The 14,691-nt window shown below is 31.4% G+C and overlaps 1 protein-coding gene across 6 annotated transcripts in view; it reads right to left on the bottom strand.

Annotated features, from left to right (window-relative positions):
• Positions 1-14,691, bottom strand: part of BICD1 (BICD cargo adaptor 1) — a 249,590-nt gene that overhangs the window by 80,956 nt on the left and 153,943 nt on the right. For 3 of the 6 annotated variants that reach the window (XM_031938137.1, XM_031938138.1, XM_031938141.1), the window contains exon 7: positions 7,125-7,332. In XM_031938137.1, coding sequence (XP_031793997.1) covers positions 7,125-7,332 — 208 coding nt within the window. Of the gene's footprint in view, positions 1-4,970; positions 6,050-7,014; positions 7,333-14,691 lie in introns of those variants that run through there. The other 3 variants (XM_031938142.1, XM_031938140.1, XM_031938139.1) reach the window with 3 other exon arrangements.

Raw genomic sequence — 14,691 nt, 5'->3', positions numbered from 1 at the left:
TATGTAGTTTCTTTTAAAAATCTGTAATATTTATTGTAGGTAATTATAGATGTAATGACATGATCCCAACTTCTTAAACTGTGATTTATGACCTCATGGGGTCTTATAGCTGAATGTGGGGAGTCATAAAATTATGACTTATCAGTAAGTCTATAATAAATTATCAATAAATATTTTATATACCTATATATCAGAATTTAAGTAAAAATTGCTTAGATGAAAAGGGGTTATAAATAGAAAAATTTTAAGAACCCCTTATTATATATTAGTTTCACAAATCTTGGTCAAAATATCTTCTCACTAGGCAACTATCTTTTCAGTGATCAAATTTAGATAAACTAGTCTTCATATAATTGATGATTCCTTCAACAGGTCTACATACTCAACCTTTTAACTTGATAGAAACTACTAGCATTTGTGAAAATATTTTACAGTTAATAGAAGGACTTAGCTATATAGCATGAAAAAAAAAAAATAACTGTAGCATTGAAAGAATATACCTAACACGAATATAGCACTTAGCTTGGGTAGATATTATTAACCACTCTCATCACCAAAAAGAAATCCGTCTGATTAAAGTTTCTTACTAAATTTTCTCAACTGGAGGGTGGAGAATTTATTCTTCTAGTTATATAAAGAACTAACATATACATTTTAACTTAAACACACACACACACACACAAGCCTTAGTCACCTGAACAAAATAAAATGTTAAGGACAGTTTCAATATTTAATTGAAGGAAAAAGATCTAGCCCAGCCCTCATGGTAAGGAGATATTGGTAGAAAGTTCTCCTTTTACAAGCCAAATCAATATTATAAAAATTTTAATACTACTTAAATGGATTCATACATTTTGTACTATATTTATCAAGCTATGAAGGAAATATTTTATATAATTAGAAAAATAATAGCAAAATTTATTTGGAGGAACAAAACATCTACAATGTCCAGGAAAATAAAGAAATTAGGAATATAACAGAAATAAGATCTTCAGATCTCAAAGTACATGATAAAACAATAATCATCAAAACTATTTGGTACTTATTAAAATCTAGAAAAACAGACTAGACAACAAAACAGACTAGAGAAATAAGGAAGAATCAGAAACAATTTAACTAAGTAATTCACTATTTCATAAACTCAAGAAAATAAAAATTCCCTATTTGATAAGAAAATCAGGCAAAAGAAAAAGCCATTTGAAAGAAATAAGGTTAGATAAGCACAATTATTACCATTTACAATAATAAACTCAAAATGATTCCCCAATCTTAATATTAAAAATAATTAAATGGAAACTAAATCAGGTACCTTTCACAACTATGGCTAGGGTGTTTGTGTAATATTTCTTTCCCATCAAAAATAAGATAAACATAAAATAATTTATACTAAATGCAATAAAAATTTTTGCACTAAAAAAAAAATGCAACAAGAAAACTGATATGCAAGTTATAAAAGGAACTAACATACATTTAATTTATATACATACATATATACATGTCTGTGTGTATATATAAATGTAAATAAAAAGTTTTCAAAAGAAAAATTTTAAACTCTTAATATTTATGTGAAAATTTCTCCAGATCACTTATAATAAAAGAAATGAAGATCAAAGTAATGGTGGGATTTCACCTCATTTCTAGTAAATTGGTAAAGATGACAAAGATGGTAATAGTATTGGAGGGTTTAGTAAGAGAGGTAAATTGATCCACTGTTGGTGGAGCTGTCAATTGGTCCAATGACTGAAGAAAGCTTTTTGGAATTGTGTTAAGAAAGTGACTAAAATGTCCATGATATAAGAGAGATGACACTATTATGCATATACCTCAAAGAAGTTAAAGATAGAAAAGTCCTAATATATTTATAATATTTATAGCATCCCCTCATTAAAAATTCTGTTTTGTTTTTAATTCTGAACTTTCTCTCCTCCCCTCCCTAACCCACTAAGGAGGCAAAAAAACCAAAAACTCATAAATGCATAAACTGAAACAAAATAAATGACCATATTAGCACTGTCCAAAAAAAAAAAAAAAAAAAAGAAGAAGAAGAAGAAAAAGAAAAAGAAAATATGCTTCAATGTGCACTTTTAAATGTTTATCATCTTTAACTATGAGCAACTTTGGAGCTATGATTGGTCATTTTATTAATAAAACATCCTTAGTCTTTCCAAATTGATTATCTTAACAATATTGCTCTTATTATATAAATTGGTTTTCTGGCTATACTCTACTTTATATAAGTTCATACAAGTCTTTTCAGGTTTTTCTGAAGCCATCCCTTTCATTATTCCTTGTAAGATAATAGTATTCATCACATTCATATACCATAATTTGCTTAGTTATTCTCCAATTGATGTGCATCATCTTAGCTTCCAATTCTTTGTCATTACAAAAAGAATTTCCATGAAGATTTTTGAACATAGGTGTCCTTTTCCTCTTTCTTTGATCTCTCTGAGGTACAGACCTAGTAGCAGTATTACTGAGTCAGAGGACATACTAAATCAGAGGAGCCATGACATAGTTTCAAACTTTTCCAGAACAGTTGGAATCCAAATAATTCACAGATCCACAAAAGTAAATTACTGTACTTGCTTGCCCACATCCACTCCAGAATTTGTCATTTTCCTTTTCTTGCCATCTTTCTCAATCTGATGGGTGAAAGAGTTGTGTTAATTTGTATTTCTTTATTTATGATTAAGAACAGTTTTTCAGATGGCTGCTGATAATTTGGATTTCTTTCTCTGAAAACTGTACTTACAACCATTTATTAATTGGATTTTCCTCATAAATTTTCCTCATAAATTTGTCTCAGTTCTCCATATATCTTAGAAATATATTATTACCACAGAAACTTGCTGCAAAGATTTTTCTCCTCGCTTTCTGCTTTTCTTTTAATTTTATTATTTTTATTTGTGCAAACTTTTAAATTTTATGCAATTATAATTATCTCTTTAATTTCCTGTGACCTTCTCTATTTCTATTTTGGCCATGAACTCTTCCTCATTCCATTCCATAAATATAACAGGTAACTTTCCCCACAATTCATTAATTTGCTTATATAACCTTTATATCTAAATTATGCTGATATCTAGTATGAAATGTTGGTTTATACCTAGTTTCTGCCAGACTACTTCCCATTTTTTCAGTTTTTGTAGAATAATGAGTTCATGCTCCAATAGCTATGATCTTTGAGTTTATCAAACTAGAAATTAATATATATTTATTGTGCATCTAAAATTTCACAATAGACAACGACTGCAGATATGAAACTAAAAAAAAATGCTTGCTCCTTGAAAGGAAAGGTAAAGTAAATCTTCCTGATAAAGTAAAATGCCCCAGAGAATTGATGCTAAAAGCATCAATTTTGTGCTAAAAGCACAAAAGACATACCTATAAAATCTGTAGGTACACAAAGCATATATTTCCTTATATATAAAATAAGAATAGAGGAGTCTCTAAGGTTCCTTCTAGCTCTGGATATATCTTGTATGTGTAGAGTCAAATTCCAAAGTAGTCATAATAGGCCACTAAAGTAAGCCAAGTTTAATGGAATGAAATGTAAAAGAAACAACATAAAATCTTGGGTTTAGGAAACTAATTCCACAAGTCCAGGATGAGGGCTAGATAGCAGTTTGACAGAAAAAGAACTAGATATTTTGGTATACTATAAGCTTACTAGAAATCATCAGTGTAATATGGCTTCCAAAAATATATATACTCTATGAAATTGTATAAAGAAAGGCTTAACTTTCAGAATAGGAAAGAAAGTACACATAATTTTCTTCAGCCTCAATAGACCTTATCTGGAGTACTTGGCAAATTTTGAGTACCACAGTTTAGGATGAATAAGTAGGTGGGCATCAAGAGGGGCATAACTAGATGGTAGAGCCTCAAGATCATTCCATATGAAGATCAACTGAAGAAGCTGGAGAGGGGGTTAGTTGAAGAAAAAAACTTGAAGGGGATATGATGGCCTTCAAGTATTTGAAAAGGCTGTCATGTGGAAGAGTGATTAGCCTTGTTCTAGCAAGAGTTGGAAAGATGGATGGAAGTTACTGAAATGGACCTAACCTGCTTATGCACTCCTGAGACAGTGAGAACATTATTTCTGTTTCAGCTCTGTCTGCAAGTCAGAACTATGTTGCCAGCTCTTCACTCCCTAACGCAGGTGGTATTTTCTGTTTCCAATTGCAGGCACACATAGCCAGGATATGCTGCCTTAAGACCTTGACAAATATAAAACTTAAAGAAATATTATCTTACTGCCTATCTGGGAAAGGAATTTCTTTGTGGATTTTTAGATAAATATATGTCTCTGAGACCACTTAGCACTAACTCCCCTGTTCTGGTGGGATTCAGTCGCTAGTTAGCAATAAACGCTCTTAAATTTACATAATTTTGGCTGTCCTATATTTTCTCTTGTCTGGGCACTTCATTACAAAGAAGCAGATTTTAACCTGATCTAAGGAAAAACTTGTTAATGATTTGTGATATTGAAGAATTAACCTTAAGAGTAAGTTTTTCCTCCCCAGAAGGAGAGATTGGATTATCATTAATCCAGATTTAGAGTTAGGGGAAGGGTTCTTATTAGGTATGAGTAGATTTGAAGGCATCTGGTGTCCCTTCCAACTCCTTATATCCTAACTTATAAATTTGTATTGAAGTTTATGATCCTATAATTTTCTTTTAACATTTTCATTAGTTTCCCAATTAAGGCATACAAAATGCTCAAGTTGTTATTTCAAAGTAATACTTAAGACATGAGTTTAATTTTCCTTGGAAATCTGAATCTGTTTTTGTTGTAGTATAATAGAGATGCTTTTATTATTTTAGATGTATCACATTTCTTTTTCACTGGAGGATCAAAAATTTAGTAATGGAAAGTGACTTAGAGGTTATCTAGTTTAATTCCCTTATTTGACAGAAGAGAAAATTGGGTTTAGAAAGGGGAAGTGACTTGCCCAGAGTCACAGAAAGTGAGAAAGCTGGCTTTTCTGACTCCAAATGTGATTTTCTTTCTCCTCTACAATGCTTATGAAATGTAATTTCAATGGGTTTGCCTTTTGATGTCAGAAAGTGACATCTTGATCAAATAGTTGATTTCAGTTACATTCAATATATGCCTTTAAAAATATCTATATTACTCATTTTCCCAGTTTTCTGGGAAGTATTGCTTTCATTCATGTTTCCTATTTGGGCCTCTTCTCTTTAATGTATTCAAAGTAAAATTCAAAATAATGAATTTTAAAATCAGCTGGGAGTATTTTAGTAGCCTTACATCAAATAATGACTTTGGTTTGAAAAAACATTTTAGGATTGTCAAGAAAAGAGCACTGTGTCAAGTCAAGTGATCTTGAGAATAAATGAGCTTTCAAGAATTTTTTGGTTGTATTTTGTTCAATATTTGAAGAAAATTTTTGATTCAGTATAAAAGAATATGAAACAAAAAGGGCTTTTGATTAGAAACATCCTATTATTGAATTTTCACAAAAAAATAATGAATCAAAATTCTATGTCATTAGTTACCAAACTACCCATGGTATGTAGTGATGTGTCCTTCATTGTGTCTATGACCAATTCCATTGTGTAGCAAAAGGCACCCTTTTACATATATCTTTTTTTCTAATTATAATCTCCTACCCTTGGCTATTAAAAATAGCTTCTGCTGGGAGTTTTATTCTGACAATAAGTAAAGCAGAGGAAATGCAAAACTACAATGAAGTAGTCCTTTTGAAGGTGAGAGTCAAGATTTATTTAAGTCAGAGCATGTGTGGAAGTGGGCATGTTTGGATGGGAGGAGAAATTAGCCTACTCAACTAATCATTTGTATCACATGCACCCAAGGAAAAAATGTTTACCTGGTGGTGCCACAGTTAACTTTTTTTCCTTGTTGAGCCGGTACCCTTGGATGAATTCACTCAGGGAAGGGGGGCCCCTCAGAAGAAATGATTCTGTGGAGGTGGGATCAGGGGGGACTCTTAATAAATGCTGATGGTAGAAAGCCCCTGAAGTCCTGGGATGGTTCTGATCACAAAGGGAAGGTGAAAATTGTCTTGCAGGAGATCCAAGAAAAATACATATAGAAAACAAAAGAGTTTTACTTTAATTACCTTTCAGTACCTTATGAGTGACAACATCATTTTCATTGTAATTTAATTTAATTCATTGTGAAAAACAAGTAGTTTTGCTAACTTCTTTGGTTTTGGTACAGGACACAACCATGTTTTTTGTAGGCTCTTCTGGGTCAAAGAAGAGATTTATTTCAAGTTAGGTTGGCTCTCATTTAGAAGATATTCCTAACATTTGACTGTGTATTGATGACCCCTAAAATGAAATTTTTTTTACTGTGATTAAAAATATACATTCAAGACTCTCCAACTGAGGATCACAAATTCTAGTTAGTAAGTAATGTACAATTAAATTTTGTTGATGAAAAATTTACCACACAAATAAAAATATTCTGCTTGAATATTGAAAGTATCTTTTCCATTTTACTTAGAACACAGACATTCTCTTTTAGCCAGCCATCATTTTTAACAATTGAACAAAACTTTTCAAAAAGAACAAGTTCATATGCTTGTTTCAAAAAAAAAAAAAAAAAAAAAAGAAAAGAAAAGAAAAGAAAAAAAAGAAAGAAAGAAAGAAAAAAAAAAGAAAACAACCAAGTAGCTCAGTTATTGTATATTTTGTTTTAGGATTTCAACACATCCCCACATTTCTTCACTTATGAAAGTAATAGCTATCTCATTTTAAACTTTTTTTAGGGAGGGAAAGTTACATTCGTGCAAACAGGAAACAACCAAAAAACTGACAAGACAGTTAAAAATTATATTATGATTAGCCAAAAGGAGAAATGTAGAAACACAATAATCAGAATTTTTCTCATTTAGATTTCCCAACATCCACCTTCTTACTTCCCATCCCTTCCCTCCCCTAACAAGAAAATATTGTTGCTTTGAATAACTTTAATTTAAATCTGGCCACTGCACCATACTGTAAAGATCACTGCATGCATACCTTTTCCTCTGAGTGCCACTGCTGACCAGTATGTTTGGTGGCTGTGGGCCCTGACTATGCAGGAAGAAAGTGTCTATGGTGGGCACGGTGGCTGATGCCTCCCCACTTACTTTAGGGCTGCCGATCTTGTTCTTTCCAAGCTTGCCTTTGCTTCGTCGGGACTGCTCATGGTCAAACTCTAAGTCTTCCAGTCGCTGAGTCAAGGCGAGTTTTTGCTGAATAGCCATCCGTAAGAGTGAATTTAGTGTCTTCTTCTCGTCCTCTGCAGCTGCTAACTGTCTTTGCATTTCATCCAATTGGGTAACATATTCATCACATCTGAAGTCAAAAGAAAAATGTGTTTATGAGAAAAGTTTGATAAAAGATGATAATGGGTAACATATTTGAACCTTGCTTGATAAATGTAGAATCTTAAAAGCCTGAATTTACATGGTTTTAACCACAGAGATACAAAAAAAAAACCCCAAAAAAAACAAAAAACCCCCCCAAAAAAACCCTATATACTACTTTTTCTCCTAGATTTGTAAGCTAGAAATATATATTTTTTTCTGATACTACTTATTCTATTTACAAATTTGTCTTGATCAAGTTATCTTGTAGGCCTGAACTGATTTATTTCATGTAGACAGTAACTATGGCACAGATAGTTTCAAAGAAATAACACTGCTAACTTGAAATTGAGAAAAGATGTATAAGTTTTGATGTCCAATCTTTTTGGCTAGTACTGTACTATTCAAAATACCTATGCATAAATTCATGTAATGCAGTGCCAAGAGTGGATTTTGTCATGCAAAAATGTCTTACTGCTAAGTCTTATCTTGTTTCTCTTTCCCTGGATATTAATGGAAACATCTGACATGTAAAGGTTGTGTTTTTGTCTTGTCAAATCAAGATGGGAGAAACACAATGGGAATTAGCATGGTATGGCACAAAAAGCAAACAGTTCCCGATTCAGAGGATTTGAGTTCAAATCTCATATTTGATCTTTATAATTTGAGTGATCTTGGGCAAGTCATTTAATTTCTCTGGGTCTCAACTATAAAATGAGAAGATTGGCTTAGATAACTTTATGCCATCTGGGAATTGTGCTATGTTTGGTTTTTTTTTTTTTTCATAAAATAAAAATTTTCATCATTGATGGTTACACTACAAAGTAAATAATATAGATATGGTTTCTCTTTGAGTTTTGAAAGGAATTCAATTCAATAGGCATTTATTAAGCACATGCTATGCAAGGTACTGACTTAGATGTTAGACATACGATACAAAAATGAAACCATCATTATCATCCATTATTGGTCATTATGTCTTGTTGGGAAAATATAATAAGTAAGCAGATGAAGACAGCTAGGTGGCATAGTGGAGAGAGTGCTGGGCCTGGAGTCAAGAAGTCTGGAAGACCTGACTTGAACTACAGCTTTAGATACTCAGGGGCTGAATAATCCTGGGCAAATTACTTAACCTTTGTTTGTTCCAGTTTCCCCATTTATGGGGATAATATGATAAATGAGGATAATAATACCACCTACCTCTCAGAGATATAATGATAATCAAATGAGATAACAACTGTAAAGCATTTAACAGTGTCTGGCACATAACATGTGCTATATAAATATTAGTTGTTACTATTATTGCTACAAGTGAATACCAAAAAATACCAGGAGGAAGAAAGTATTAATAACTGAAAGTCCTTGTCTGGGGGGTTAAAAGCAATATTTGAGTTGAGTCTTGAAGGAAGCTTGTAGAATAGAGATGATGAAGTACATTCCAGGAATAGAAAATCTATGCAACAGCATGAATATGAAAGATGGAATATCAAGCTTGAGAAAGAGTATGCTTGGAATGTAGTATGTGATAAAGAGTAATTTGAAATAAGGCTGGATCCATTTATAATCTATCCACACTCTAGTTGATTAGAACTGTGGATAGATTATAAATTGATCCAAATATCAAGAGGAAGCATAACTCATCTTCAGAAGGGGATTCAAAATAATATGAAACCTATATAGCATGGAAGAATAAGTATGAACTTTTCAGATAAAGGGAAAAGAAAATAAATTGGTAAAATGTTTAAGTACATAATACATAATCAATGACTTTTCAAAGTTGCTTTTCAAGTTATAGTAAAATGTTGTTAGATTTCAATAGCAAAGTAATGAAAGTTCCATTTAGGAAAAATAATCTAAGACATAATAATGGTTTTTTGTTTGAACAGTCAAGTTATTCTGCTTTCAAGAGCATTTATAGGATTTGAAATATCATTAAAAAAAACTCTAAATATGAACAATCACAAAAGAAATAGTAATTTATAGTATGGAAAAAATTATAGTGATTTGATAGTGATTAATTCTCTGTGTTCAATTAACACCAAAGGAACATATTTATTCTTCAACTGAAAATCAATATTAGAAATAAATGACCAAAAAATCTTTTAACATACAAGTGCAAACAATGCTTTAACAAAAACGCGCCTAGGAAACACTGGTAAGAGATACGATTTTACATTATTAAATTGCTACAGGCTCCAAAGAGGTTGACAGAGGTTGAAATCTATGTTATATTTCCTTCCTCAAAAAAAAAAAAAAAAAAAAATCTTGCTTTCATAGCAATTGCTATAGTTACCATAGCAACAACAAAATCGATATGCATAACAGAAGAAAGGGTAGAGTCTACTTTTCTAGAAGCATGAAATTTAGCTCTGAAAGGGACCTTTAAAATTATCTCATCCAACCACTTTATTTTATAGATGAGAAATATTACAGAATGATGAAGTAAATTTGAACACAGCTCTACTGATTCCTAATAGACGATCTTTCCCTATTGTGTCACTTACTTGATCTCTGTGAGTTCACATTGAGACAATTTTTCTTCTAATAGAATGATCTGACTGAATTGACCAGCATGGGAAAAGGCTTTGAGAGTCAGCCTTCAAGGAAATCATGATCAGAGGGGACAGAATTGGAAAGTATGCAATAGGGAAAATCAGGAGGAAAAAAAAAATCTGAAATTACCAAAGATTTCAGAAAGAAGAAAACCCAAATACTTTGAACAAAAGCAAATAAAAAAAAATATTAACAACAGAAAGAAATATGACCCCCCAGATTTAGTAAACAAGTTTAAACACTATGAATAAATACTGCAAAACATTTGAGGAGCAATTTATATTAGAATTTATAATTCTAATTAGAATCAATTAATTCTAATGGGAAATTAAATTGAGCAGATTTTGCCATATACACAAGATATGGGCATAACTAACTATTGTAGAAAAACAATAATTAGAATTCCATGATTAAAATTCTAAAAGGGAAGTCAACCAGAGGGATTTTATTTACTCTTCTGTATTTTTATTGTTTGGAGTGTTCTGGTTTTCTTTCTTTCTTTCTTTTTTTTTTTTTTTTGGCTTTTTGCTGAGGCAACTGGGGTTAAGTGACTTGCCCAGGGTCACATAAGCTAGGAAATGTAAAGTGTCTGAGGCTAGATTTGAACTCAAGTCTTCCTGACTTCAGGACCGGTTCTCTATCCACTGCACCACCTACCTGTCCTCTAGTTTTCTTCCTAAAAATATTTCAAACACCTTTTTATTATTAAAGTACATTTTATGAGAACTTGGAACCATAATACATTGCTCCTGGGCGGTTTAAATAAGAAATGAGAATTATAAAAGCAGAATATATGGCCTGCACATTAAAAAAAAAAAAAAAATGGCCAGAAGAGACAAATTAGAATCTACAAAGGCAAATGTTACCAAATAAGCAAAAGAGAGAGTAATAGATTGGGAATGTAAATATACGGAAGTAAAGGACATTTAAGAAAAGTGGAAAAAAAAACAATAACAAAAAAAAATTTGCTCAGTGTACAAGGAAAACATGATGATTTATCTCATAGAAAAAACAATGACAGACAACAATCATAGGCCTCCCAGAAGAACATTACAGAATAAAAAAATCTTACTGATATATATTGAATAAAATAATAAGAGTACTGCCCAAAACTTTTGAACCTTTTAGGATCTTAGTCAATAGAATCCTAACTATCCTTTCTCTGAAATAATTATGTCACTACCTAGTGTTTATGGAAGATGATGCCCAACTTAACTCCTCATGTCTATTACAAATTCTAAAATTCTATAAACTATTGTTTATATTCAGCAACCAGTCTTTCCTTATTGCAAGAATAAAGGCCAGATTAGCAGCTTTTCTCATTTCTTTTGAAAGAGGACATAAAACTATCTCTTCCTGACGATAATAAAATGGATAATGAAAAATCCTACAGAGTAAGCAGGGATGTTAATTGAAAATTTAATAGTTTCAGCAAAATTGAAGGCTACAAAATCCAGCCTCAAAAGCCAACATCATTTGTATATGATAATAATAAAACAATAATAGAAAAGGAAATTCTATTCCAAATAATTCAAAATACATAAAATATCTGGCAATCAATTGACCAAAGCACACAAAAAATTGGTATAGATTAAAAGACAAAATGCTCCTTAAAGAAATAAAGAATAGCACCAGCCCTGAAGTCAGGAAGACCTGAATTCAAATCTGGTCTCAGACACTTAACACTTCCTAACTGTATGACTCTGGGCAAGTTATTTAACCCCAACTGCCTCCACCAAAAAAAAAAAAAAAAAAAAAAAAAAAAAAAAAAAAAAAGAAAAGAAAAGAAAAGAAAAAGAAATAAAGAATTTAAATAACCAGAGGAATATTCAGTGTTCATGGATCAGTCATATCATACAATAAAAATGATAATACTACCAAATTTAACTTACATTCTAATGCTATTTCAATCAAATTATCAAGGAAATACTTCACAATACATAGAATACTAAAAGAAATAATGAAAAGAAATATAAATGAAGGAGAATTAATATTTCCTGAACTCAAAATATATTTTGAAATAGTAGAAATAAAAAACCATTTGGTATTGGTTGAGGAATAAAGAATAAATCAATGGAATTGAGTGGATTAGAGAGAATCAAAACAAAAGAAGTCAATAATCTAGTTTATGATAAAGTGAAAACATCAATTAACCCGGAAAATACTTCTTATCTTGTAAAAACTAGAAAACAATCTGTCAGAAATTAGGCAAAGCCCAGCTTTTACATCATTTTCTACAACATTCTAAATGGATACCTAATCTTCATATTAACATCTTTGTATAAAAAAACAGATTATACGCCTCAGCTATAGATAGATGTAGTCTTAACCAAAGATAGAGGCAATTACCAAAGATAAAATAGATCATTTTAATTACGTGAAACTGAAAACTTTGAACAGACAAAATTAACATACTTCAAATAAGAAGAGATATGGTCAAATGGGAAAAGTATGACAAATTTCTTTTATAAGGCTATGGCATCCAGTATAGATAAATAGTTAAAAAATATTTATATGCTAGCCATTTTCCAGTAGATATTAACAAATCATTCTCCAAAGAATTGAAAAGTATTCATAATTGCAAGAATAAATGCTCCAAATCTCTAATAATAAAAGAAATATAAATAAAAACAATAAATAAAAAATATATTTTCTAAAAATTTATAGATGACAAAATAACAATATTAAATGTTGGAGGTGTTGTGGTACGATAGAAACTCTATTGCATTGTTGGTGTAGCTGTAAGATTGGTATATTTTGCAAAGATTTAAAAGTATATATAAACAAAGTGATTGAAATGTCCATTATTGAGCTTATACCTCAAGGAAGCTGTTAAAAAGAAGAAAGTTTCCATATAAATCAAAATAGTTATAGCAGCACTCAAGCAGTACTTGAATATAATAGAATACTACTATAATGTAAGAAATTATTTATGTAATGAATACAAAGGAGTATGAAAAGATATATAAGAACGGATGTAGAGCAGAGTCAAGAAAACAACACATAAAATAATTACAGGAAAAACTACATAACTACCCTCTCCCCAAAAACAACAACAACAACAACAACAACAACAACAACAACAGCAACAACAAAAAACCAGAAACAAATCCAAGAGAATGTAATAAAATTACATAGATCAGTACATTCCCTGTACTGTAAAGATACAACAGTACATTCCCAAGTATTCCCTTCATGGAAGGTTGGAGATCCACAGATTGGACATATCAAAAATATATTTTTGAATTTTTCCATGTGTTCATCAGTTGTGCTAATTTTTTCCCTCTTAAAACACAAACAAACAAACAAAAAAAACCAAAACCCTGTCTGTTAAATGGTTTTCTGTGAGAGAGAGGGATACTTGGAATAATTATAATGATGTAAGAAAAAGAAAATATCCATAAAAACTTTTAAAAAAGACATTGCAGACGTGGGAGATAGCTTTGCAAAAGTCCAGAAGGAAGTTAGAAATAAGAGAAAGAGCAAGTATTTTTGAAGCCAAGACATTGGCTTCCTCCATCTTTCTCCTAGCTGTGTGACCCTGGGCAAGTCATTTAACCATAATTGCCTCGGGGGGGGGGGGGAATATATATATATATATATATATATATATATATATTCCTCCTTTTTAAGCATAAAGATACATAGATCATTTAGCTTAATTCCCTCATTTTACAAATGAAGAAGCTTAAGCCCCAGAGAGGATAAAAGACAAGGGTAGTAAAAGATCCAGAATTTGAATTCATATGCTTTGACTAGTGTTTTCCCTGCTATACTGAAAAATACCTCATTTTACGATCCTAGAATATTATCCAAGAACTGCTGATTATATGTATCTTAATTGACAAGTCAAACTGCTTAAAGTATCCTTAATAACTTTCTTTACTATGAATCAAAGAGACTTTTGGAAAAGTATGGAGAACCTTCAATTTAGGAAGAAAAATAACAGTAGAGATGCCCCAGAAGTTTATAGGAGGCAAATTTTAAAAATTTGGCAATATTTCCAAAAGTAACAACCAAGGTTCTGTATGTCTATACACAAAAACACATACATGGGTAGTAAGAAAAGTAAGCTAGAAATCCTAGTGCTAGCAGAAGAATTTGAACTCATGAATAAAATTTACTGCAATTTGACTTAGGAGAAAGTATGAAAGGCAAAAGGACAAGAGTATGAGAGAAACTGTATAACAAAGAAATATAGTCATGTGAAAAAATCTAGGAGACAGCAGAGACTAGATAATACTTTGGTAAATATCAGCAGAAGAAGAAACAAGCAAAATTCCAACTGGAGTATAATGCAGATGGCATGAATAGAAGAGGAGCTTTGGAAACAACACAAGGCTGCCACAAATGCATGACAAAAAAGAATGTGAGAAATTTGTTAGATCTCTTTGTCCCTTGTCTCTCTCAAGAAAAGCTGAGGGGCAGACAGGGAGCTAGTATTGTGGAAAGCTTGTGAAGACACAATATTTGGAGGACAGGGAGATAGTGAATCAATTAGGGAATCTATCTTGTGATAGTAAGGATTCATCTGAGATTAATAAGCATACCTGTGTGGTGAATTCAGTCAGCTCAATTTTCTGATTTTCTTTTCTATCCTATAAAAACATGTGAATAAGATGGAAAAGAGGGATAGTAGGAATAATCCAAAATTGGTAAGATATTATTGGTGACTGGAAACAGGGCACTAAGGTTGGAAGATAGCACACAGTTTAGTTGATTCACCAAAGGGTCAGTATTGGGAAGGGAAGAGAATATTATTAGTGTAAGGGTGATAGCCTGGAAAAGAACTGAG

Source organism: Sarcophilus harrisii, chromosome 5 (assembly GCF_902635505.1).
Source record: "Sarcophilus harrisii chromosome 5, mSarHar1.11, whole genome shotgun sequence".
In the NCBI taxonomy this organism is placed as follows: Eukaryota; Metazoa; Chordata; class Mammalia; order Dasyuromorphia; family Dasyuridae; genus Sarcophilus; species Sarcophilus harrisii.
The sequence above is the reverse complement of the archived record's forward strand: the minus strand, read 5'-3'. Positions and strand labels throughout refer to the sequence as shown.